The following is a 27,388-nucleotide window of genomic DNA, read 5'->3' on the forward strand; positions in this document are numbered from 1 at the left end:
AGTGGGACGCCAAGCGCTGGGCTGCCATGGCACGGTAGCGAATGAGGCAGTGCAGAGGGACCTGCACTCTAAGAAAAAATGGAGGAAAAAAGTAGCAACGGCGCGTCTTCCTCCCTTCTACCGACGCGCCCCCAAGCGGACACGAGAAAAGGGGAGGAACGAAACGTTTTTCTCCTTCTCCAGGCAGACGGAAGAAAGCTTTCGCCCTCCCGACTCATCGTCTTTCGGTTTCGTTTTTCGAGCAGGTCGCGCACGTTGTTTAATAAATAGCTGTTGAGTTGATTGAGCTTCAGCGGCAGCGAAGGCCGTCTGTAATTCCGTCTTCTAGTCTAAACGTGCAGAACATTTCGGTTGCATTGACGTTTTTATCACTAATTTTATCAAACGAGCAAACGAAGCCGCTAGAAACAGCGAAGTTCCGGAGCAGTGCCAGCAGCGCCACATACACTGGGGGATGGCCGTCTCCGGATTGCGGGACTCGCGCGGCACGGAACTACAGCACTACAGTCACTACAGTAGCGAAACCACGCGGAACTGTGTCGACGTTTTCGACGTTATGGAAACCGCAGGAACTGCCGGCTGCCTGGGTGCCTTCCCCCCTGAGCTCGGTTCTGTTTTCCGCGATGCCGAGTGCAACCGGCGTTCAACGTGGTTCTGTGTTTGTGCGTGTCAGCAACATAGCTGCAACATCGTGATGACAGTGTTGTGGGTTGTGAACAGAAGACTGGAATTATCGCCGATGTGACCGTGTGTTCGCATATCAGTGGTGTAACAAGAAGATGAGATCGTAAACTGTTGGGCATTGATGCCGCTGGTCGGGCCGTGATTGGAGAGGGCGGGGTGTCGCAGGTTGACATTCCGCTTTATATTAAAAAGTTGAATGCCACTTGAGGGATTACGTGCAATCGAACAACGTGCGGATAGTCATGTTGGAACGCTGGTCTGAACAGTAGAAGCTCCTATCGCACAGTGACCATGTGACTGTGGGAATTGTCTCGTCCCCGAGAGCGATTGCGCTCTTGGGCAAGGACTGAAGAGTACGAAATCGTGACGGAAAGTACGATATTTACAGTGTGGAACTTCGGCATTAAAAAAACAATAGTAGGTAAAATCGAAAAAAAAAGCTACCATCTATTTTGCTGTTTGAATATACTGCGGTTCCTGGAGAAACTGCCCTCCATGGCGCGCTGGGATGAGCGCTAGAAGTTTTCGGGATAGCCACGGCGTAGCTCCGTACACTTAACACCTACCGCAAGTCGCGGCTTTGACTGCATTCAAGTTGATCGAAAAGCGATTTCTCAGCCCGTGAAGCATCACTTCCAGCTGAGGGGATATCCGCTCTACAGAGATTAATTCGAGACGACAATTCCAGCTTTGCGCGAACAGCACAAATAGAAAGACCAATAGAAATACAGGCTACGACGTGCCGTGTGGGGAAACAAACTCATGGCTTCGAACCGCATTGGAGCGGCTTGATTTATTGGCTTTCAAATAATTACGGCATGATCGAGCGTTTACTTTTTAATAAGAGATTCACCCCCTGAGCCATTCAAAATACTCTCAGAGGTATGACATTGCTGGGAAAAAATCAACATGCTGGGAATATTTTTTATTGCTTAGGGAGTCACCGAAAGGTTACGTACGTTCAAAACGACCAGCATAAAAGACGGAAACGCAGAGCAAGGGCGTGGTGTTCGGGTTAAAGGCGGGAACACATTTGCGAAAAAACGAACCGAAAATCGGAGAGAAATCGGAGGCTGCGAAAATCGTAGCTTGCGATTTTCGGAAGACGAGCCACATGAGGTGGAATGCGCGGCGCGGAAATCGCAATGCACTGCGGTTTTCGTGCTCCGACTTCAGGAGGCTGTTCGGTAGTCTGGCGGACTGGCGTCCCATATTTCGCGCCTCTTAAAAACTTTAGCTATTAAAACCTCGTTGAATGCCACGCGAGCCTTTGTACCACCACCCTTTGATAGAGACAAGGGGTTCTCTTCGAAGGTTGAGATGAGAACGCAGGGATGGCATACGATGTTGCCTGCGCTGCTTCCGAAGCTGCGTGAGCCGCCATGTTGCGAGCCGATCGTATCTTTTCGTTCCGTCCTGTTCCGGGCTTTCGCTCACCGAGTTCCTCCGCCCCGAATTCGGAGGCGCCGTGCGAAAATATCTGGCGCTGCAGATATTTCGAACCGCTCCCGATTTTCGGAAAAGGGGAGGAACCTAGCTGCCGTGCTTTTTTCGTGTGCGGTTTTCGCACAAAATTCGGCTTTTTTTCGCAAATGTGTTCCCGGCTTTAGTGTGGTGTTCAGTTGTAGATTCGTCGTTTGGTTTTCGAAGCGAACGGACGTATCGCTATGAGCTCCGTCGGAGCGGTAACAACGGCTACTGATAGCCGCGGATCTGCTGTATCATCGAACGAAGGCTACAGGATCGTTCTGCCTCCCGTGCCCACGGGTGTTCACGCCCTCAATTCAGTCTTCCTACACGCGGACATAACAGCTCGGCCTTATCGCATCCAGGATTTTAAAAAAGGACTCGAGAAAGCCGGTGTGCTAGGCGAAATCGCCGCGTTTGGTTCATACCAAATGAACCACGTGTGGATGGTGACCCTGAAGACGTCGTTGGCCAAGAAAAAGCTGTTGAGCGCAGCAACCTTTGAAGTCAAAGGAAAGCGCTGCGTCGTCATCGACCCGGAAAAATCTGAGGTGAGGCTGAAGCTGCACTGGTTGCCCTTCCACCTGCCTGACGACGTTGTGAAAAAGAACCTGGAACCGTACGGCAAGGTGGAGGACGTCGGCAGAGAAGCCTCGCGCGTCGAGGGTTTCGAGGGCGTGCAGTCGACAACAAGAGTCGTGAGGCTGACCCTAAAGGAAGGCGTCACGCTCGAGAAGCTGCCGCACCAACTCCGGCTCCCAGGATGCACGGCCCTGGTGCTGGCCCCGGGTAGAGCCCCGCTCTGCCTTAGGTGCCGTCGAACCGGCCACATCCGTAGAGAGTGCCGTGTGCCACGATGCGACAGCTGCCGGCGCTTCGGCCACCTACGCGACGACTGCAGGAAGACCTACGCAGACGTGACCAATGGCGGCACCGCAGACGACACTTCAGAGCTCATCATGGACCAAGATGAAGCTGAGGAGGCGACAGGAGGAAGAATGGAGGGCGGCCAACCTCAGGGGCGGGCTGAGACCCCCGCAGACGCCCCACCAACCGAGGTCTCGGCCACGGTGGAGCTTCCAGCAGACGCCACGGACGTCCCCGAGCCAGGAGACAACGACGTCGCACGCGGCCCGGCCCTTCAGGGAGACGACTGTGACCACGACTACGCCCTCTGCAAGCCGACCCTGGCTGCCAGCCAAGGGCAAGAAGACACGGAGGACGGCGAAATGGACACTATGAGCGGTTCTGCCAAGCGTCCCCTGGAACCAACACCAACCCAGGACCCGGGTCAACCTGGAAACCTGCAGGAGTCGCCGCTCCACAAGTGGCAGACGGGGACATCCAAGAGAGGCCGGCGCCACGCCGCCGCTCAGGGACCACGGGAGGACCACGCGTCAAAGGTCCCACAGTGAAGAAACTGTAACCACTGAACCTGAACCTTACTTTTTAGGTAAATTTCAAGTAAGAGTGTTGTACTTTCGTCATCATATAACGATTTGACTTAGCGGCTTTTTGTGTTGTAGCCTCGCCGACTGTCTGTAGTTGCACCGCAATGGCTCTTAGATTCGCCACTTTAAACGTCCGAGGGTTGTTCTCGTTGAAAAAGCAATACCAGCTGCAACGACTAGTAGAAGACGAGCAACCGGACTTTTTTGCGGTACAAGAAACCAAAATGCAGACGGACGATAATATTGAGAGAGCGCTCAATCCTTATCTTAGGAGATACGAAATAGCTGTAAGTCATGCTGTGGGGCGGTAAGGGGGGTGTTTTCTCTTTTTAAAGAAGGCCGTGAATTGTGAAAGTGTGCAGGTAGTTATAGACGCATGTGGTCGTTTTATTTCTTGTGATATTTTGTGCTGTCAGGAGTGCAGTGGCGAGTCATTTGCGTCTATGCACCCAACAATGCAAGAGATAGGGAAATTTTTTTTTTTTCAGTTTTTGCGTAATTACGTAGAATGTGACAAGGTTGTTGTTTTGATGGGGGACTTTAACTGTGTATGTGAAGATAGGGATAGGTCTGCGCTTACACCGTACAGTGACAGCAGTGCAAGCTTTTTAAAAAGAATTGTTGATGAGTGTGCGCTCGAGGATGTGGGAGCCGTATACGCTGGAAGGGAGGGAGTCAGTTTCACTCATTTTCAAAATAGTTCGCACGCCCGACTAGACCGCATCTACGTTTCAGCAGACGCACTTAGACAAGCGCATAGATACCGAGTGCGGCCAATCTTCTTTACCGATCATTGCCTTGTAAGTGTTCAAATTGGAAGGAAAGAAAGTAAAAACCAATTTAACTGGAAGCTTTGGAAATTAAACCGGTCGCTTTTAAATGACGAACCTTTCGTTGCTACAGTTAGCGAACACTTGCGGGCTATCACCGAAAAAAGACCTTCTATAAGCGCAGCTTGGGAAGAGTTTAAGCGAGACATAAAGTTAGCTGCGATTGAAAGAGCAAGCAATATCAGATTTCAGAGTCGAGCCCGTGAAAGACAGTTGAGAAGAGACCTGGAGGCACTCTGTCAAGTGGAATGTGAACGACCCGGCTCAAGTAGCGAGGACATCCGAAATGTTAAACTAGAGCTGGAAAAACTGTACCTCGAGAAATACAAAGGGGCAGTCGTCCGCGCTCGCGCGGAAAAGTTTTTGCTGGGGGAAATGCCAACAAAACGAGCTCTGGCTGAGGAAAAGAAGTACGCCTTGACACGCGAGATTAGGGAAATAGAGTATAAAGGGAAAGTCAGTAAGGGCAAAAATACAATCGAAGTTGCTTTTGTTGAGCACTTCGAGCAACTTTTCGGGGAAAAACCGACCCCAGTAGGATTTTCTAAATTCAATGAGTTCTTGTCAGTTATGCCGAAGCTGAATGATGAAGTAAAAATTTGGCTCGAGGGGGAGATCACCCTAGAAGAAATTCGGCGAGCCATAGACTCGTTAGCGAGACAGAAAACACCCGGACCTGATGGGCTTTGTGCCGAATTTTATCAGACATTTAAAGAAGCCATTAGCCCAGTATTGTTAAGCGTATTTAACGAATCATATGAAAACCACTCTTTACCACTTTCATTTGCGGAAGCCCATACTGTCTTGATTCCGAAGTCGGAAGATAAAGTTAAAAAAACTTAGCGTCACGGAGTATAGGCCCATTACGTTATGTAATATAGATTATAAAATCTTCACGAAAATCATAACGCGCAGGCTTCAGAGTGTTATTGTAACGCTCATCGGGGATCATCAGACATGTGGGATAAGAGGAAGGTCTTTTCAAACTAATATTCATGTAGCGAGAAGTATTTTTGAAACTGTGGGTAGGGGTAGAGTAGCAATGGTTCAATTAGATTTGGAGAAAGCTTTTGACAAAGTCAGACGCGATGTCATAAAGAGTATTTTAGCGTTTGTTAACGTAGGTGAACTGATTCAAAAGGGAGTGGAAATGGCGTACAAGGGCTGCACCACCAGGCTTGTTATAAATAATAATGTTTCTAAGAAAATCCCGGTACTTTCATCTGTCAGACAGGGCTGTCCCCTTTCGCCTTTATTGGTTGCCTTGTACCTGGAACCTTTTTGTCTGAGTGTAATTGCTAATAGGAATATCCACGGGTTTCTTTTAAATAGCGTCGAGGTTAAAGTGTCTGCGTACGCTGATGATGTTGCCGTTTTTTGTAGTGACGAAGAGAGCGTCATGGAAATTGTTATGCTCACCAAAGAATTTTGTAACGCTACGGGAGCCGCGGTGAACTGGGGGAAATGTTGCGGAGTGTGGCATGGCAGGTGGGATTTAAAGCCTCGTTATTTTGCAGGCATTAATTGGGAAGAAGGACCATGTAAGTACCTTGGGGTGCCCTTGGAGTACTACAAAGGTACCACGGGGTACTGGACGGGAGTGGCAAAAGACTTAAAGGTGAAAGCGGACACCTGGGTTAATCGAAACCTGTCGATATTTGCGCGTGCCACAGTGCAATATTTTTTTGATCGCCAAACTATGGTATATAATGCAAGTTTTAACATGTTCTAGGATGAACATCCAGAAATTTCACAGGGTGTTCGCCACTTTCATCTGGAAGTCCGGATGGGAGAGGATGAAGAGGGACAACCTTTTCCGAAGCGTCAAGTCAGGCGGTCTTGGCCTCTCGCACCTTTTCGTCCGGAAGCTCGTGTCGCGCTTCTTCTTCTTGCGCGATCAGAACCATTATTTTTGCGCACCATAATCCAGATGAGACTGGCGAACTCCCTGACCACAATGTTGGTTACAAGCAAATGTACTGAACCCGCTGGTCTTTCAGGGTTTTTAAAAGAGGTCCAAGATGCTGTATTATTTTTACAAGCCCGGTTTTCCATGGAATACCTTGGTAAAGTCACGAAAAAGAAACTAAGGCAGGATCTGGTCGAGATACTTTTTCCTGCTCCATTGTACCGCTCACTGTATAGCCACTGTCCCGGGCAAGACGTGCTCCGTCGTGTAAAACGGATGTGTGTCCCACCGGCAGTCAAGTCCTTTTTCTTCAAGTTGCATAGCGAGACATTGCCTGTCAAACCCTGGCTCAGAGACAGAGGTATCTTCGTCCCGTGGTCCGTGGATTTCCTCCTGTGTAAGACGCCGGAAAGTATCGACCATGTCTTTATTTACTGTTGGGACGCCGTGTTTTTTTGGGACATCCTGCAAAGGACCCTAAAAAAAGATTTTTTGTTGTCCCCGGCGACGATTCGATACTTGCCGGTCGAAGTGAGTGAGTCGGTGCCTTACGACCTTTTCATTGTCCTTGGCTTGTTTTGTATATGGAAAACCAGAATGGAATTCCGGCATGCTGACCCCGGAATTAAATCGGTGCATAAACATTTCATCGAAATTGTCAGCGAGGTCCAGTCGGTGTACTGTAGGACCCCAGAGTCTACGCCAGAGTGGGCTCACTTGTTTGATGAGATCAAAAATATGAAGGAACTATAGTTCGCCCGCAAGTGGTTGGGCAAAAGTGTATTTTATGACATAGCACCTTGTGCTGCAACCTGAGTTCAATAAAGGAAAAAAAAAAAAAAGGTGTTCAGTTGTATTGATATCTGTGTGTGCCGTCTATGTGCTCGATGTATCTTCACCCGATGTTAGTAACAAGCGTAATGTGTGTATAGTAGAGATAGTAGAGGATCCCCAAGCGCAGTAGTGGCGTGAGAAGAGCTGATTATTTTTTCTAGAACATGAATTGGGCGGTACTTAGCGCCACCTACCCTAGCTACTTGCAACTACTCTGCTTGACCCCGCCCTCTGGTGGCTAGCGAATTAACCTTTCACGCTACGCGATGAACAGCGGATTCGCGTTTGTTCTTTCGAGAGCGGCTTTTGGTTTCGCGGATTGAGTTTGCCCTTCTCCGTGATGTGCGGTTGACGAAGGAATTGTGACTCGAGGAACACCAAAGGTAAGACGCAAAGTGCGCGAAGTAACTGGGTATCGGTTGTCTCCGTTTAACATCGCAGTGCTGTCTACGAGAAGACTGAGTAACTGCTTTTGAAACGCAAGTTTCTGTACCTGTGGGGGGAATCTGGCTTCGGAAATAAACACAGTTCGCGGAAAGCTCGTTTTACGCTTCTATTCGCTGCTCCTCTCGTCCCGTACAAGAGACGTAGCGTCCTCGTCAAGCCTTATTTGGCTCGATTTTCTCGATCCGGGGCCGCCATATTGAGATGCAGCGACGGAGGAACTTTGCTCTCCTGCTTCAGGGACGAAAGTTTCTCCCTTTCTAAAGGAACATAGGTTACAAGACCGTTCCTCCCCTAAGGGAGGACTATCCATACCCTTTTTTCTAAGAGTGTGGGCTGGTCGTCTTTCGAAGCGAGGGAGGCGACAAGCAAGGTTTCCTATGACGGGCGGCTTCGACTTATGGACCGGTGCCGTTGGGCCAAGAGGCTGTTCATATACACACATATGACTTCTCTGCAGAGCCGTTGGCGAAAGCGCCTCTACCAGCTTGAGAAAAAGTTCGGCTTCTTCACAGAACCGGTGGAGGCGTCCACAGAGAAAGAATGGGAGTCTGTAGTGCGGAAAAGGGTCCGCGAACAGGAGAATGTGCAATGGCTGGAGGCTGCCCGGACAAAGTCAACCCTTACCATGTATGCGGAGTTAAAACAGCAAATCACGGCATAGACGAGGCTGTACGACAACAGCTTGGGCAGCCGCCTATTGTTCGAGGCTCGTGCTGGAGCCCTGCGCACACTGGTGCACAAACAGCGCTTCGACAATAGTGTGCAGTCGACTGTATGCCGAGTATGCGAGGGTGAGAGCGAAACCGCAGAGCACATCATACTCCGTTGTGGCGGAATCCGACCTTCTGCCACTTCTGCCACCGAAGAGGCGAACCGACTACACGAAGGTGTCCCGCCTCTAGCGGCAGCGTTGGGCTTCTCGTCAACAAGCGAGACAGCCAATACTACTGAAGCCTTTCGGAAGACCATCGAGCAGACGAAAAGACGACTGGAGGATTGGTGGCAACATACACAACACAGGGGGCGCTGAATTCACCCCCAGGCTTGGGCACGATTATTTGAGCCCGCCCGTTATAAAGGGAGCAGCCGCAGTATCATCATCATCATCATCAAGATGTAGGTCATGGATCTTAAACGGGAGCTAAAAGCTAGGGAACTTTCAACCGTGGGATCTAAGAGCGAACTGCTAGATCGACTACAAGCCGCTGCGGAAGCACCTGGCGATCTGCTGAGAACTGCACAGTGCGAAGAACCATCACTGGACAGCGACGGGGAGCTGAGCGCCGATGTGCTGCTGCCGGAGGGGCACCTACGTTTTCTTACCGAAGATAAGGAGGGTGCCGCAAGGGTCAGTGACATCGAGGGAAGCTTTCTGACACCCCCGGAGTCACTACCTACCCCTGGTGAGATCCAGGACGGATCGCTTTTGTCTTCAGAACGGCGGACAGCCACGAGGACCCTGTGCCGGCCAGATGAAGAGATCAATGTGCAGGCTCCACAGCATGTTATAAAACTGATCAACAGTCCAAGTACTAAGCCGCAAGAACCTCTGACTAGTATCTCCTGCAAGGGCTGCGCAATGCTAGAACAGCTGTGCCAAACGCAGCAGAAAACGCTGGAGGAACTGGGGGTGCGGCTAAACGGCTTCGCTGAGCGTCTCCAACGAACAGAAACAGATGGCAGCGCTCTAAAACAGCTGCACCGAAAAATAACAACAATAGAGACACAGCTGAGGGAACTTACGACACGAAATGGCACCTTTCGAGGCATGGCGGCTGAATCACAAGAAGTAATGCCTTCTACTAGCAACGAGACACTGCCATCGATGTCGAAGGAGCAGTCGTGCGAATCACGTGTGTGTCTGGATGTAGATGTCCATGGGCAGCTGGACAACAGGATTACATTTAATAGGGCATCCCAGGAATATCATGATAGCCATGAAGGTTTCAACAAACCGCAAGCGTTGGATACTTTTTTAAAACCAGACGCCGAAAGACTAGATGGCAGCAGCGACATGGGGACTGACAAAGACGCGGATGAACTTCACGACGCGAAAGACCCAGATGCTATAAGAAATAGGGACGCAAGTGGAGGCGTATCCAAGCGGTCTCGACCAGCAGGATGTTACGAGACTACTAAGGGAACGCCACGACTGATGAGTCCTCCCTAGAGACCTCCCCAAGGTGTGACACGGGAAGTCCTGGTCGCTGGAGACAGTAATGTGGCGCGGTTTGCTGACCTCTTCCAGTTTGAGGTAAACAACAGGAGCTGTGTGGAGATACTGAAAGGCAACAGTTGAACGAGTCCATGCAATGCTCGACGAATACGAAGAACATGCCCGTAGGATACCTCGCATGTACATCTTACATGTGGAGATTAACAATCTGCTCAGGGGAGACAAACCAGAGGATGTGGTGGAATGTCTCTGAAAAAGATGGAGTTCACGTAAATCGGCATTCACTATTTGTTCGGTCCCAGAAGTCGTTACCAAAGGAAAGGAAGTGCATGTGGTGACGATGCTGCTCAACGCCAAACTCAAAAGTCTATGTAAGAAGATACGCGCACGATACGTGGATTTAGGACGAAATACAGATGATCAATATACCATGGACACAGATGGCGTACACTACGGGACGATAGGAGCCCAACTAGTGGCCCAGCAACTAGCCTCAGTCGCAGGTCGTTTTTTAGACAGAGGAGCCGGAAAAAGCGCTGGCGGAAAAGAAAGACAGAAAAAAAAGCTTTCGGACATGCGCGACTACCATTGGAGAACCAGTCAGAAGTGGAAGAAACCTCCTCCAGGCTTCAGGGATCATCTCTTAGGAGACACCGGATGACTGCTTCCCGCCTGATCAAGCCGTCACGCCATTTATATCACAGAGGCTCCGACGAACAGCTGCCCGCAAAGAACCATCCAGCGTCTCTCCCAGTCATGCTGCCCTCCAGGACAAAGGAACCGAATACTTCGGTGTCATATCTGGAACCGGCGCAGCTGGGACAACCGCCGCGCTACTCTGTTCCAGTGAACCGACCCCCGATGTGTGGGCTCCCACAGCAATCGCACACTGTAGGCCCGGAGATGCAACTGCGTTCGGCGAGAGAAGCTCCAGGGTTGCAGCAGTGGATAACCACACGTGCGCCACCATACGACCATGTATCACCGGAGTGGCCTCCCAAAACGAAGACACCCCCCCAGCACAACATGCTACCAAATGGAGGGCCCCCGACCCATTGCTTGCAATCTCCGTCATTCCCCGACACCTGCGCGTGTTGCTCCACTATGCCAGCCTCTTCTGCCTCATCCACAAGACCTGCGCAGTATGGTGGCAGATATTGTAAGGCAACAACTGAGCTACCTGGACCAATGGCACCGTCAGTGAGAAGGCTCACAGGCAAGGTGGTGAAGACAAGCGGCGAACGGGGTAGAAAAAGACGAAGGCGACGTAGATGCAGTAAGAAAACCACAGAAGCGGTGGGATTTCTCAACCTCCACGGAGCGCGACGGGAGCAGAAATGGGAAGAGCTCTACGGCGAGTTGGAGGGAGAAGACATGACCCTCTTCGGAGTAGCTGAGACGCACCTTCGGGATCTCGAAGAACCACCGACTTCGGACAGCTGGTACTGGGCTGGACGCAACCGACTGGAGGGGACGCGTCGAGGTGGAGGAGTGGGAGTGGTGTGGCGTAGCTCATCCGTATGGCACAAGGAGCCAGGAGAGTGCTGGGATCACATCTGGGTAACAGGAGCGATACTCGGTATTCCGGTCGCCGTTTGCGTACTGTACCTGTCGGTGGGAGCTGCCCGCCGAGAGGAGAACCAAGTGTTAATAACATGCGTGATGAATGATGCTAGGGCCCTGGCTGATACGAAAGAACTACTGCTCATGGGGGACTTCAATGGACATCTGCACGAACTGGATGGCTGGGAAGATGAATGCTCGCGCAAGCAAAACATGCATTGATTACGCAGTAGTGTCACATAAACTTGCTCGTTATATTGTTCAAGTCCACATAGGCGAGGCTGGTGAACACAGCATCGGAAGCGACCATAACCGAATTAAGCTAATATTCTCGAAAGCAACGTGGATAACAACAAGACGAAAGCTCCATCCAACAAAATGCCTCACGCTATCTTCAAGTGCAGTTGAAAGAGTTGTGGAGGAATTCGAAAACAGCTCCACGAGGAAAAGTGCTGCTGACCTACATGGGATACGTAGAAGAACTGAAGCAAATCATCCAGCAACACTCCACGAAGGCCCGAAATTGGCGAAGGCGGAGAAAGCGCTGGTGGGACGCGGAGGTTCAAGCTGCCATCCGAGTACGGAAAGAACTGAACAGAGATCACCGCATGACCCTTCACATGGGAACCAGAGACGAAGTCGAAGTAAAATGGCAGATGTACCAGGCGCAAAAGCAAGCCGCAAAGCAACTTGTCCAGGAGAAAATGTCTCAGGCTGACTTTCAGACAATGAGAGACATTAGCTCAAGCGGGAGAGAAAGTTCTGGAGATACCTTGGAACCCTGGATGGGAGAGATCAGAGGCTGGCGATACTCGACGAGAACACAAGGATGACAGCAGACAAACTTGGGCATAGCCTTACAGACCACCTAGTGAAGATATTTTCGCCCCCGGGAGCACCAACACCTCAGGACATCTTACCACATCAAAATCCGGATGGTACCCCGGTTGATGTTGACGGTGGAGAAATCGGCAGGGTGTCAATTATACGCGCTTTGACTCACCTAAAAAGTAACACCGCCCAAGAACTGGACGAGATTCCGGCAAGCGTCCTCAAAGCACTAGGGAAAGGTTCAAGGGATCAGCTGGCAGGAATTTTTAACAACATTGCCTCTGGAATAGAAGAATTTCCTGGAGACTGGCGGAGAGGCAAAGTCGTTCTTGTTCCAAAAAACATTTGTGACCAGCGTTACCTCTGTAACTACAGACCACTGACTGTGACCAGCACGATATATAGAACTTTCGTACATAATCTGATGGAGCACATGACTGCATGGGCAGAGGAAGAAGGCTTGCTTACGGAACTTCAAGGAGGTTTTCGACGTGGTCGCCGGTTGGAAGATCATCTGTTTACGCTAACACAATGTATTGAGGTTGCCCGCAAGGAGCAGAGGACCCTAATATGTCGTTTTCTGGACGTCGCCAAGGCCTATGATAGTGTGCCACATGCCCAGTTGATATGTCGACTACAACATCTTGACATGCGACCAGAGTGGGTCACCCTCATCCACCGCCTATACAGTGGCAACACGGTTAGGACAAAGTTAGGTGAGGCTAACTCTGAGGAAGTGCTGGTGACAAGAGGCTTCCGCCAGGGGTGCCCACTCTCTCCACTATTGTACATGCTTTACGTAACCGGACTCGAAACGCCACTGATCCGATCTGGACTGGGCTTCTCGTTGGCTCACTTAAAAAATTGGGTTGTTTGTATGTTTATACAGCCTAGACCTTGGTCTGCCTCACAGGGGCGACGAGTCTCCCAGCTGTAGATGAGAAATTTAGCCAGTGCGGTACAACCGCTAGCCTGGGGTCTTTAACGTGCATCACGCAGTAGTGATACACGACCGCACGCCGGTACGATGCTCATCCAGATCGAAACGGGCAGGGGTGGGGCTCGAACCCAGGATCCCTGGGTTCTGCAGCGCGAGCTTTCGCTCCACGTGCTCCGAGCTGGTGTGCGCTAGACCACTCGGCCACCGATCCCCCCATTGGCTCACTTAGAAGATGGTCTGACCGTCGAATGGGTTCTACCCGGACTTACCTACGCAGACGATGTAGTGCTGACCGCGGCATCAGTCTGCGACATGCAGAAACTCCTAGATATCTGTACCGAGGTAGCAACGGAACTTGGATTGAAATTCAACACTAACAAGTCAGCAGCGGTGCTGTTTGCAGGTCCACAAGATCTAACATTTGGCAGTCTTCGAATCGGGGTGGACTGTGTACCTGTAATGAACTCGTACAGGTACTTGGGCATTACACTCACAAATACAGAGGACTACTTGCAAGAGCATCACGCCCATCTCCGCCAAGCAGCCATCAGAGGAACCAGCATTCTGCGCAGACGGAATCTCTGGAGTTGCAATAGATTCGTTGTGACCCGGGAGCTGTGGAAGGCGGTGGTGGTACCAGGATTGACTTTTGCTAACGCTGTGGTGTGTGTCCCTGGAAATATCTGAGCTCACATAGAACGTAGGCAGAGGGAGGTCGGGCGCCAAGCGCTAGGCTGTCATGGTACAGTAGCAAATGAGGCTGTCCAGGGTGATTTGGGATGGTCCTCTTTTGAAGCCCGTGAAGCTACCAGCAAAATCGCTTACGACGGACGTCTCCGACATATGGACACCTGCGGGTGGGCCAAAAGGCTGTTCAGGTACACTCAACTGACTGGGCTGCAGACCCGCTGGCAGAAACGCCTATACCAGCTCGAAAGCAAGTACGGTTTTTTTGCGGACCCTGTCCAAGCGTCGTCGGCCAGGGAATGGGAGAGAGAGGTCCGAAAAAAAGTTCGCGACCAGGAAACACAGCAGTGGCTCAAAGGTGCCCAATTGAAGACTACGCTCGATGTGTATGTTGCAAACAAGAGGACCCATCGGCTCGGAGGCTAGGCTATACGATAATAGCCTGGGTAGTCGTTTGCTATTTGAGGCACGAGCCGGGGCACTAAGGACTCTGTCTTACAGACGTCACTTCGATTCTACTGTGACCACGAGCGTGTGCCGGGTGTGTGGGGCCCACGACGAAACAGTAGCACACATTGTACTGGAAGGCGGAGGACTCCGGCCATCCCAGTCACGAGACAACGACCGTGACCTTCAAAGCCCTCTGGAGCTTGCCGAAGTATTGGGCTTCACGGCTACTAGAGATGGACACCAAACCAGTGAGGTTAGGCCAGCCGCACCAGCGGACAGGCCTGCCTCGAATGAGACGACGGCCTCCAGTGGCCCACATAGGCCGTTTGTCGAGGCAACAAAGAGACGATTAGAGGACTGGTGGAGAAAGATCTACCTTAGGGGGCAATAACACGCAAATTCCCCCAGGCTTGGGCATGAATATTGTTCGAGCCCGCCCGATCTAAAGGGAACAGCCGCATCATCATCATCATCATCATCCACGCGTTTTCGTCTACTACTGCTCCGCGGCTGCTTGCATGGTTTTTGGTTAATTTTTGCCCTTTCGCCAGTAAAAATTACAATTTGAGCATGCAAAGCGCTACGACCGTTTTGGCATACGCTTTGCATTAATTGGGGGTTGTGGGGATATTTATACAGCGTGTAGTTGGTCAGCCATTAAAGTTGCGACGAGTCACACGCTGTAGATGAGCAATTTAGCCAGTGCAGTACAACCGCTGGCCTGGGGTCTTTAACGTGCACCACGCAGTAGGGATACACGACCGCACGCCGGTACGATGCTCATCCAGATCGAAACGGGGAGGGGTGGGGCTCGAACCCAGGACCCCTGGGTTCTGCAGCACGACCTTTCGCTCCACGCGCGTCGAGCTCTTTGCATTATTGTAAAATGCGGCTGCCTTAGCTGTGCTACAGTGGCTGTGCTGACAGCGCGAAGCGTTTCGAACAACCCAAATTCGTCGGCGCCACAATCCGGTGGCTACGATCAGGGCAAGTTTGTACATACTGTAATAGTAGATGTGCCGATGACTACCAACTGCAGCAGAAACAATTTGAAAGTCGTCTGCTACTGTCAGAAAAAGCGCCACGAACATCCGTAAGCTCAGTAGGTCAGATGCAACGTCCACAAGCGCGCCGTCAATGATGATGATAGCGAGTATTAATGCGGAGCGTGTGCCCTCTAACAGGCGCCACGCAAAGGGACCCCCCTCCGGAGCGGAGTTCCAGAACTGAGTTGGTTCTAATAACGTTGCGCCGAACTACAGTAGCGGAACCTCGTGTCGGCGTTTTCGACGTTATGGAAATCGCAGCAACTGCGACAGAGACAGGCAGGTTTTGCTGCCGGCTGCCTGGGTGCCTTCCGGGCAGAGTTCGGTTCTGTTTTCAGATGCCGAGTGCCAACCGGCGTTTAACATGGTTCAGTATTTCTGCGTGTCAGCAACATAGCAGCAACATTGTGATGGCAGTGTTGTGGGTATCAGTGCTGTAACAACAAGATGAGATGACGTAAACTGTCGGGCATTGATGCCGCCGATCGGGCCGTGACCGGAGGGGGCGGGGTGTCGCAACTCGCAGGTTAACATTCCGCTTTACATTAAAAAGTTTAGACCACTTGAGGGATTAGGTGCAATCGATCAACGTGCGGATAGTCATGTTGGAACGCTGGTCTGAAGAGTAGGCTCCTATCGTACAGTGGCCAATGTGACTGTCGGTTGTCTCCTCCCCAGAGTGATTGCGCTCTGGGGAAAGTACTGAACAGTACGAAATTATGACGGGAAGTACGTATATTTACAGTGTGGAATTTCAGCATTAAAAAACAATAGTAGGTAAAATAATAATAAAAAAGCTATCCCTTATTTTGCAGTTTAAATATACTACGGTTCCTGGAGAAACTGCCCTTCAAGTGGCGTGCTGAGATGAGTGCTAGAAGTTTTCGAGTTCGCCACGGCGTAGCTCCGTACACTTAACACCTGCCGCAAGTCGCTGCTTTGACTGCATTCAAGTTGATCGAAAATGATTTCTCAGCCCGTGAAGCATCACTTCCAGCTGAGTGAATATTCGCTCTACCGGCATTAATTTAAGACGGCTATTGCAGCCGTGCGCGAACAGCACAAAAAGAAAAACGAACACCACAATAGAAATACAGGCTACAACGTGCCGTGCGGAGAAATAAACTCATGGCTTCGAACCGCATTGGAGCGGCTTGATTTATTGGCCTTCAAATAATTACGGAATGATCAAGCTTTTACTTTTTAATAAGAGATTCATCCCCTGAGCCATTCAAAATACTCTTACTTTAAATACTTTAAAATAATACCTAGAATACTGATACTGAAATATATCTGTAAAAGTGTATCGCGATACGTATCGGAAATACATTTTAAATAGAGGCAAAAAGTATTTGGAAATACAAATACAGGAATAAATTTTAAGGAGGGCAGAAATACAAATACAGAAATACTGATACTGCAATACATTTTTCAAATTTATTTGAAACCAAATTAGATGAAGCTTGGAGTTGGAAGTGGAAGCGTTTGATACTGAAATTACTTTCCCGTAGGCTTGGCACTTTCCCTTGAAGGCAGTGATTTCGGACGACGAGGAGTCTTCAATGGGCTCAGAAAAACGTTCCATCAAGGACTGACCGTGGTCCCTTCCCTGACATCCTGTCTGTCTGGTGAGAGATGCGAAAAGACTTCGAGCTCTAAATAAATTCTCTGTCGCCTTAAATCCCGTCAAAACGTCACCACGCCCCTGTCAAATAAGGGTGCCCCTGTCAACATTTATCACGCGACGTCACGGTGGAATGAACTGGTATAGACGCTTTACACACGCGCCAAATTACAGCCGCCATTGCTGACCTTCTCTTGTCTTACCGAGATGCCGAGCAACTGAAACGGTAGTTGACGATCCTCTAGAAAGGCTGATGCTTTAGAAAAAGACACACTTAAATCTGATATGGCAATAACCTGGCCTGCTATGGTAATGATGAAGTGAAATAAACGAAATAAGAGGAAACAAAAACTGAAGGTCAGTTATGGCGGCGTCCATGCACAGTTCCTGCAAAGCGTCTATTCTTTATCTGTAGGTGTGGCCTTGAACATGAAACTTTAACACGCTGCTGTATGAAAGGACAATATGTACTTTCGTTGTAGGTTACCTCGTTGAAGATCGTGCAGTGCTTTCGAGAATGGTGTACCACCTGAAACATCCTGGAACACATTCTTATATTCTGTTACGGTTGAAAAAACGATACGATGGCATCCCTGTTGTGAAGCTGCTTTCTGCCGACCCTCCGCCACCGACGCATGGATTGCAGTCATCGTGTTTCGCCTGGCATACCCCAAATAGAGACCTCGTGGATTGCAAGGGAGGAAGAAGAAATGTTCAGAGCAAGAAGCTCGATTTTTCGCTCCTTCTAGAACCAAATGCTTTAGGCCAATAAATTCAATTTTTCATCTCGAACGGAAACCATCTACCATCAACAATTCTGCTCGGCGGCAGCCCGCCGACTGCAAATGGAGGGCCAGCCTCTTCTGTGAGTAGCAGAAAGCGTTTGATGCCCAATCTGTCTGACAAGATGGACGCCATAAGCGACCAGATAAATTCCAATGGCCAACAGGAGGATGGACGCCCGCTGCTTCACCCTCCTCAATTGGTTCTTCAAGAAATAAGTGGAACAGTATCGGACGAGAACATCCCTTCCAAACGAATCCGTACCGCCGATGTCGAGAGGGACCAAGGCGAGGATAACACCTCATTATATTCATTGAGGGACATAACCGATGAGACCGACAATGACGAACCGTACACAGTCGTGACATACCGAAAAAACCGGGCAACAGGAATTCCCGTAGTCTTCAAGCCGACAACACCAAACGCGTCCTTCTGGCGTGTAAACCCAAACGCGCTTGCCAACGAGATCATAGCGGTCACACAAGAAAAGATTTTCTCGCACAAAATCAACAAAGAAGGCAATCTCTCCGTAAATGTTTCATCTCTGGACTCGGCAAACAAGCTTCTCGCAGTCACCTCTCTCGGAGAGATTCAGGTAACTGCTCATATTCCGGAGGCATATTCAAGAAACTATGGAAAAGTAAAACATGTGCCACTCGAATACAGCAACGATGAGCTCTTGGATTATTTAAAAGACTTTGGAGTCACGTCTGTTCAACGTCAAGTGGCCTACCGACGCCAGGACGACGGAATTGTGGAACAACACCCTTCAACTACAGTCGTCCTCACATTTCGGACGGACCGAGCCATGCCTCAGCGCATCTACCTCGGATTCACAAGCCATCCCGTTGAAGAATACTTTGGACAGGCAGTTCAGTGCTTCAACTGCCAAAGATATGGACATCTCGCCAGGAACTGTAGAGGAGAGCGTCGTTGCAAGGTGTGTGCAGGACCACACAGCCACAAGGAGTGTAGCTCCAGAAAAGAACCAAAATGTGCCAACTGCAGCGGCAACCATACATCCACATATTCCGGATGTCCGCGAAAAAGGGCCGCCACTGCTGCAAAACAACGTTATATCATCTACGGAAGGCAAACAAGGCGCCGAGCTCCGTCACCAAATCCACAAGTTGTTCGCCGCCAAGCACGACCAGAACATCCCAACGGAGGAGCACCTACAAAGAAAACTTACAGCGAGATCCTGAAGCGTCCTCGCAAGGTTCAAAAAGATCAAAGAAATACACAAGAGGACGACTTTCTTCCCTTGGAGCAGCGTCCAGGGCGGTCGACAATGCCAACACCCATATCAGCACCTCGTCGATCTCGGAAAACTCAAGCGCCTCCCGCTGGAACACCAGCAACATACCCAATGTCAAACCAGTCACAGCATCCACGAACACAAAAAGATCTTGCGCAGGTACTCGTACCCATGTTATTTGCGGCGTTAAAGGCTATCATACAAGAATACCCTGGGGCAAACAACATTCCAGAGGTAGAAGCTCTGCTTACTATGGAGCGATTGATAATTCCCATTAGCGATCACCGCTATCACAAATAGCGTAGGTCAGTACAATGGATGAACATTGCAAGAGCGCCTCTATCATACAATGGAACGCAAGAGGTTTGCGATCACGACTTTCTGATTTCAGACAACTCGTTTATAAATGTAGCTTCCCCATCATTGTAATCTGTGAATCAAACTTAACTAAAGACATTCAAATATCACGGTACAAAAAATTTGACTCAGCATGCACTAATAGTGCAAGTCGCGTGACAATGTTCATTCGAAGAGATCTTACATATACCGCACACGTCGTTTCAACCCACCCGACCAACGAATATGTTTGCGCGACGATTTCAAATGGGAAAATGAAGTTCACAATAATCGCAGCATATACACCACCAAAGTCCTTATTTGACAGGCAGCATTTGAAGTCTATCCTAAATACAATGCCACCGCCATTTATTGTAACAGGTGATTTTAATGCCCATCATCCAATATGGGGGAGCATTCGGACAAACCTGCGTGGAAGGCACTTGGCAGAATTAGCCGACGATTACCACTTATCTACCATTAATGACGGAACCCCGACGTATTTCTACGGAACGGAAGGTAGCAACTGCCTCGACTTAACATTTGTTTCGGCAGCACTAACATCGCAAACAACATGGTTTGCAGACATTGAAACTCGTGGTAGTGACCACGTACCCACATACACAATAATTAATGGGTTTACCAATGTCCGAAAAACAAACTTCCTACGACGAACCAACTGGCATATGTTTGAAGAAGCAATGACGAACGAATGCAATAATGTTACTGAACTATCTCACTTTGAAAAGGTCATTGTATCCTGTGCAGAAAAAGCAACACGTGATTTTAACGTCCCGTCCACGCAAAAGACAATTGACGCAGAATACGAGCGCCTCCGCGCTATACGTCGGAGGGCAGAAAGACGATCCAGGAAAACTAAAGACATCAAAGATCTCCGCGAATTGCGCAGAGTGCAAAAGAAAATCTGTCGTCATTTTAAGAAGCTAGCTCGACATTGCTGGAGGACGCTTTGGGAAAATATAGATCCCAGAAAGCCATTATGTAAAATACGGAAGATCTCACGAGGTCTCAAATCTTCTCCTTCGCAACTGCACCCATTTCGCTCTCTGGCGCTTTCAAGAAATTGTTCAGAGAAAGAGGTGGCAAGCCTGTACTGCATTTTGTTGACAACATACACAACCCTTTCGAGCCAATCTCCATCTCGCATCACAGTCGAACCAGTACTTCGTGAAGAAGCTATGAGCGACCTTTTCACAATGAGCGAAATCGATGCTGCACTGTCTTCAGTGAAACCTCACACATCTCCGGGACCTGACGGCATACAGTACAGTTATTTGATACATATGGGGAAGGACGCGCGAAAGCTTCTTTTGAATATATTCAACTCTTCATGGATCAATGAAAATGTTCCTGGCTCGTGGAAAGAGTCAAGGATTGTGCAACTTCTCAAACCGGGCAAATCGCCACTTCAATTAACTTCGTACCGTCCTGTCGCGCTCGCGAGTTGCATTGGAAAAATCATGGAAAAAATTATTCACCGCCATTTAGATTGGTATCTTGAACAGCAAGGGATATATCCAGAAATCATGCAAGGCTTCCGTCGAGGAAGGAGCTCTATCGATGGAGTCCTTGACCTTGTAACTTACATACAACAGGAGCGAGCACACCGTAAATTCACAATAGCGGCTTTCTTAGACATCAAAGGATCATTCGATAATGTCACTCACGAAGCGATATTTCAGGCTCTCAGCGAAATTGGAATTGGGGGACACTTATATAGGTGGATAAGAAGCTACCTCACAGGAAGATCAATTTTTATGTCTACAAAAGAAGGAAATACGCCTTCACATCCGGTGACCCGTGGTGTCCCTCAGGGGGGCGTCCTCAGTCCTATATTATTTAACATCGCTCTCATTCGTCTCGCCAAAATACTGCCCCCAACCATCCAGGCATCTTTCTACGCCGATGATATCTGTATATGGGCTTCTGGATCTACACGAGTTTAAGAAAAGGCAAGGGTTCAGTCTGCACTGAAGAAAATGACAACTTATCTTAATACCCGTGCACTCGAAATTTCCATTGACAAATCAGCAGCTATTGCTTTCACCCGCCGAAGAATGGACAAATACCCACTTAAGATAGGCAAACGAACAATGCCGTACGTTAAATGCCACACATTTCTTGGAGTAACCATCGATAGGGGTCTGACCTGGTCACCTCATATTTTGTATTTGCGCAAAAAGCTTGTCAGTTTTAGTGTTTTTGCCCGCTTCATCGGTGGAATCACGTGGGGCGCGACAGTAAGATCCCTCTTACAGATATACTTGGCCTTATTTGTCGGCTTACTTCGATATAGCGCTCCCATTTTACATGGCACGTGTCAAACCAACATCAAAGCTCTCAGAGCAGTTCAAGCACGTGGCCTCCGTGGCTGTTTGGGCCTACCAGCTTGTGCCTCGACTCTGGGCACAGTTGCCGAGGCACGCGCCACACCTGTAGAAATACTAATGATGCAGGAAACATTAAGGGTTCATCTGAGACATACTACTAATCATAGTCATCACTTACTGGCTGATCTTACTTTTAAGCGACCTCACTCAGAATATTCAATGGCACTATCAAAAATGGAGCAATACGTCCCTGATGATATAAACTCGTTTAATCTTCCAACTATACCTCCATGGAGACTCCCTCTCCCCGTTGTGGAACTTGACATTCAAGGCATCAAGAAGAAATCAAACACACCATTGCTAGTGCTTAAACAACTCACTTTATCCACCATTGCCTGTTTACACGCGTCAAAAACTCACATATATACGGACGGATCATGTGTCAAAAATAGTTCTACCGCAAGCATTGTGATTCCATCGTATGCCACAACAAGAAAATTCAAGCTTAGCCACAAGACATCTTCAACAGAGGCTGAACTTGTAGGCCTTCATCAAGCCCTTCGATTTATATTGACAAAGCCACCTCAGGCATGGACGGTGTTTACAGATTCTAACCGCCGAATTCAGAAACCTCACACAAACTACACTCAAACTGAAGGGCCCCTCCACCTCCTCGAAGAAGGCGCGAGGGCCGGCGCTGGCCAATCGCGACGGCGGATCCGTCCTCGCGATTGGCCAGCGCCGGTCCTCGCGCCTTCCTCGAGGAAGTGGAGGGGCCCTTAAGTTTGAGTGTAGTTCGAGTGAGGTTTCTGAATTCGGCGGTTAGCCTGCACTCCAAAGCATCTGTACATATCTGCAACGAAATGAAAATGGACAAATTATTTTCAAACTTTTATGCCATCTTCAGAAATGTATTGATAGGAGACACTCTGTCGAGTTCCAGTGGATTCCTGGACACTGCGAGATACCTGGAAATGAAGCTGCGGATGGTGCTGCGACTTCTGCCCATACCTTATTCCCCAACGTCGAAATACCCTACTCCAGAAGCGACGTCACTTCATTGATAAATCTCCACGCCCGAAATGCAACCCAAAGTCTCTGGAAGAGCTCTGCACACCATTACCCTCCTCTATATCTACTGGATCCTGACCTAACATACCGTGTGTCACGTAATTTACCCAAGCGAACGGAAGTTGTTATACACCAATTACGTCTGGGCGTTTCCTACACACACGGATTTCTGCACCGAATGGGAAAAACACACACTCCGAACTGTCCAGGATGTGATTGTGTGGAAACTATATCTCATTTATTATGTGAATGTGCACTTTACGATGCAGAAAAAGAACTCCTAAAGAGGATTCTTTCACATCTAGACGACCGGCCATTTACAACGTCCAAAATACTAGGGGCCTGGGACTCACCACTTAAAGAGGAGAAGGCCGCAAAAGCCCTTCTGCGATTTTTATCAGAAACTCGCCTCGAGTTCTGTTTGTAAAAACTTATCTAGTGTTCATTATTTGTTGTCGTATAGAGGGCTATCCATTTTATAATTCCGGTAAGTGTACACGTGCGCAACTGGACTTCGCGCTGGCGCGTACAGAAACACGAGTGTTTTGGGTGAACATTGGTGACAATCCAGCACGCACTTTCAGTCTCTTAGTTTTAGTGTCATATTGGAAACTGCGGCATTTTCTTAATTATTGATTCTGCCCTCACAGTGTTAACGTGAGTGCTAGTGTGTTACCTTTATCCTCCTCTACTTTTTCTTTCCTCCTTCCTTTATCCCCTCATCCCCTTCCCCAACTCAGAGTAGCCAACCGAGGCAGGCCGCCTTGGTTAACCTCTCTGTTTTCTCCTCCTGCCCTTACCTTCTTCTTCTTCGTGGATTGCAACCTGATATTGCCGGCAGAGGTGCGAGCTCTCCGAGAAACAGCGCGCTCGAGACTAGTCGCAGGTGTACGAAGTCTGGGTCGGCACAGCGAGGCCACTTCTGGCCTCCTCCTGGGTTTCGGATCACCAGAGCAGCAGGTAACTTTCACGTCGGCTGGGACGTACCCTTGAGCCGTGCAATATTACGGGCGCAGCCGCAGACGCATTCAAATATCTGTTTAAATTCACAGCGCGAGTTATCCTACTATTTCAAGTCAACCACCGCCAGGCTCGTGCTGCAACGGAATGTGACTCAGCTTTGCCGGCTGGGTGTACTCTGTACGTTAAGGCAAAAGAGGCGGTTAGCAGCGGGCTTTGGATGCCCGCAAACAATGACTCAAGAAACCCCTACCTAAGGACTTGCGGCACAAGATGCTCTGACTCCACTCCTGGCACGCCAGCTAGTTCGAGTCCCCGAGCGCAACAGTTCTCAGAAGAAAGAAGAGGACGCATAGAAAAATAGTTTGGAGGATTGGGAGGAACCTTGGTCAGCATGGTAACAATGTCCCAGCATCTCCTTGACCCTAGTGCCCTCGAAAGTAAAAAAAAAAAAAAAAAAAAAAAAGCGCTCGGATTTTTTTTTTTGGGGGGGAGGGGGGGAGGAGGGGAAGGGGGAGTATTTCTCAAGAAATGGAACGAAATACATTTCACCCTGATTGTATCGCGATACAAAGGAACATTCAAAATGTATTTCGAAACAGAAATACAGATACTGGTGAAAAAAATGTATTGCGATACAGAAATACAGGTACGAAATGTATTCCTAAAATACTATCGCGATACATTTGTATCGCGATACTGCCCAACCCTGGTCTAGTGTTGGGACGGCGGGAGGTGGCGGTCGCGGCGTGTTGCAGTGCCATACGCTAGCAGACACACGAAACGATCTTACGCAAGCTTGTACTAGACACCATGTGGGATGTAGAAGCTGCGAAATGTGATTAGGGATGTGCTGGTTTTGCCCATCATGGAGGGCAGACAGGATGTCGCAGGTTTCGGTCTCAAGGTGTTTGAGGAGCTCCTCCGGGGGAGTATGGGGCTCTACTTGGTGTATGACGCCAATGCAGGAGTCGTTCGGTGGCAGTTCGTATACCTGGATGTGGTGATGTTTATCGGAAATGGTGTGGGAGTTGACGGTGAGGGGCTTGGGGATGGTGTGAGAATCCGTTATACAGAGAGTGGCGAGATATTTCGGAGCTTGAATGGTAAGAATAAGGGAACGGGTCTCACTATCCGTGAGGCAAGCCATGCTGCTCTGAGCAGAATGAAAGATGGGGGCCATAGCGTGGCGAGATTAAGGCCAGGGGAAGGGCGCAGAAAAAGGGTTTCCGCAGGTTTACTGTTTGTTGGTGAACGCTGGGCTGCTGTAGTCCATTCTTCGGCGTCCGCAATGTAGCGGAGAGGCATGCTTGGAAGCAGGAAGGTACGCGGGCGAGCCGCGTCGTAAACCGATGTTGGTGGCAGCTCGAAGCGAAGCCGTCCCGCAGCTCGAAGCGGCGTTAGGCTTACCGGCTGGTTTCTGAGTGGGAGCACGAAAAGTGCTTGTATAATTCAGATAGGTGGTCCAATAAAGGTCAGACTTGGCCTGGAAAATCACGGGGCACTTGGTCACAGGATTCGAGGCTTGGTTAGAAGAAACCCGTCGAAAATCAGGCGTCAGGTCCAATTTTGGAAGGAACGAGGCGAGTTGTGTCAGGCGAGCCATCGACGACGACGTTGCGATCCTTGAAGAACAAGTACTCTTTCTTTTCACCCATGGGTGTGACTTTTAAAGTATGTGATAATCACTGAGGCTCCTCAAAAACAAGCAAAAATAATAGCCAACCGGAAGTAAAATACTCCCCCGGAAGTTCGGCCATTATTTGCTTTTGTTTACCTACGCACACCCTGTATACCTTTTGGGGTTGTCTGTAAATGCCTCTTATTTTCACATCTATGACCCCATCACTCTACTCATGGTGCTTATCCTGTATTTGCGTAAAAACAAATCTGCGATTATGAACACTACTATAGTCATGGGACACACATAGAACATGACAAACAGGTTTATCTTGTGTACTTGCGTTAAAAACTAAAACAACGTTAACCAAATATCTGTCCGTCCTTATATAAAAAGTAACTGGACTAAGAATGAATAATGTTTTTTTTTCTTGATCGGGTTAATTTTTGCATAACTCTTAATTTTCTGCATACGTACGGGCACAAGAAGCCAGTTAAAATGGCCGCCTACATACGACGTCAAGGCGCCTACGACGCCTTGACGTCAACGTTGTTACCGACGTTGACAACGCGCGTTAAACGACACTAACACTGCTTTCTGACGTAATATTGCGTTGACAACGACGTCATTGTCAACGTTGACGTTGACGACAACGACGTCCAGATGACGGCGTCCTTGCCAATGCGACATCATAAAGACGCTTGGTGTCAGGTCGTCGACGTCGTTGTCGACATGACTCAACTCGACGTCACGACGACGTCCCGACAACTCCACGACGTGAAGACTCCGTCGTGACGACGCTTCGACGTTTATGTTGGCGAAGGCGACGACGTTACACGCCGTCAAGGCCTTGTGACGTTGACGACGACACCAGGATGACGTTAACGTGACGTCATACCGATGTTTCTACGCTGCGTGGGGCGTCAACGTCGGCATCGACGACCACGTCCACGTCGTCTTCGACGCGGAACGATGTCATGACCGCGTTACAACGGCGACTCGATGTCGCGAACGGCGTGGTTCTCAACGCGACGCCATGTCACTACTGCGTTAAGGCCCATACGCACATTCGCGTTTGAGCGCGGTGCGTTCCGTAGCGGCAAGCGGACGCGTTGCGTTGCGAAAGCCGCTTGCGCCAAACTTGTACGCACAGAGGCCAGTTCAGACAGTTGCGTTTGACTGCGTTCCAGTGCGGTACGGGATGCTTGCGGTCGACTGCAGAAGCGTGTCGCCTAGCAACCGACGACGCTTGGCGTTCCGCAACGCACCGCAGCAGAGTTGGGCCAGGCTGAACTTTCCAGTGCGGAGGGGCGTGCGGTGGGTTGCGGTGGACCAATCACAATTCGCGAAAAAAAGAACGCCGAAGCGCATGCGCGGCGCTGGCAACTACATCCGGTTCGTCCCGTTTTTCCGGTCGGGGACGTCTGCTGCGCCGGTGACGGTCGTGTGTTCGTAGTCGAGTCGAGATCAAGCATTCCCTGCAGAATGGAATCAAGAGGAGCCCAACAAAAGCCAGGGGAGCCCATGGTGAGCGACCAGGAGGCGCTCATCATGCACGTCGAATCGCACCCCTGGCTCTACGACACGAGCCGGTCAGACTACCGCGACAGTACTAAAAGAGACAACGCGTGGGCATATATCGCGCAGCAAATGGGTAAGGTGCATTTGTTCGATATAGACGTCTGAAACCATAGCGTCCCGCCTTTTGCCTCATGCGTGCATGCACGCGTCAGTACGTTTGGCTAAATCCCCTCTTCAGGTTTGCCAGGCAATTGCAACTGCACGTGCTTTATCACACAAGCAAAGAAATAGCGGCGCTATCTTTAAACTAAACAAGCATCAAGGAGAACGTAAGTACACGTGCTGGCGTCGGTGTTCTTTTCTGAAGCAAAAATCAAACAAACAGCACTCTGCACATGCGTTCGCCTACGCTTTGTTTTAATTATTTACTTAGAATGTATTATACAGTGAATGCGACCGCGTGAACCGCGTACATTGCCGGCGTTGGCTTTCCTTTAATTGATCGAAAGGCCAACGTAATTAGCGCGAACAGAAACGTTACTTGATGC

General features: G+C 49.5%; 1 protein-coding gene across 1 annotated transcript; it reads left to right on the top strand.

Moving 5' to 3' along the window:
- Window positions 1-21,331: 21,331 nt before the first annotated feature.
- On the top strand, window positions 21,332-23,165 carry LOC115309916 (the record flags this gene model as incomplete). Its single annotated transcript, XM_040213572.1, has 2 exons — window positions 21,332-22,280; window positions 22,492-23,165. Coding segments are annotated over 2 exons (1,623 nt in total), but the record flags the coding sequence as incomplete, so codon positions are not given.
- Between the last annotated feature and the right edge of the window lie 4,223 nt (window positions 23,166-27,388).

Source organism: Ixodes scapularis, unplaced genomic scaffold (assembly GCF_016920785.2).
Source record: "Ixodes scapularis isolate PalLabHiFi unplaced genomic scaffold, ASM1692078v2 PGA_scaffold0__279_contigs__length_252992795, whole genome shotgun sequence".
Classification (NCBI taxonomy): Eukaryota; Metazoa; Arthropoda; class Arachnida; order Ixodida; family Ixodidae; genus Ixodes; species Ixodes scapularis.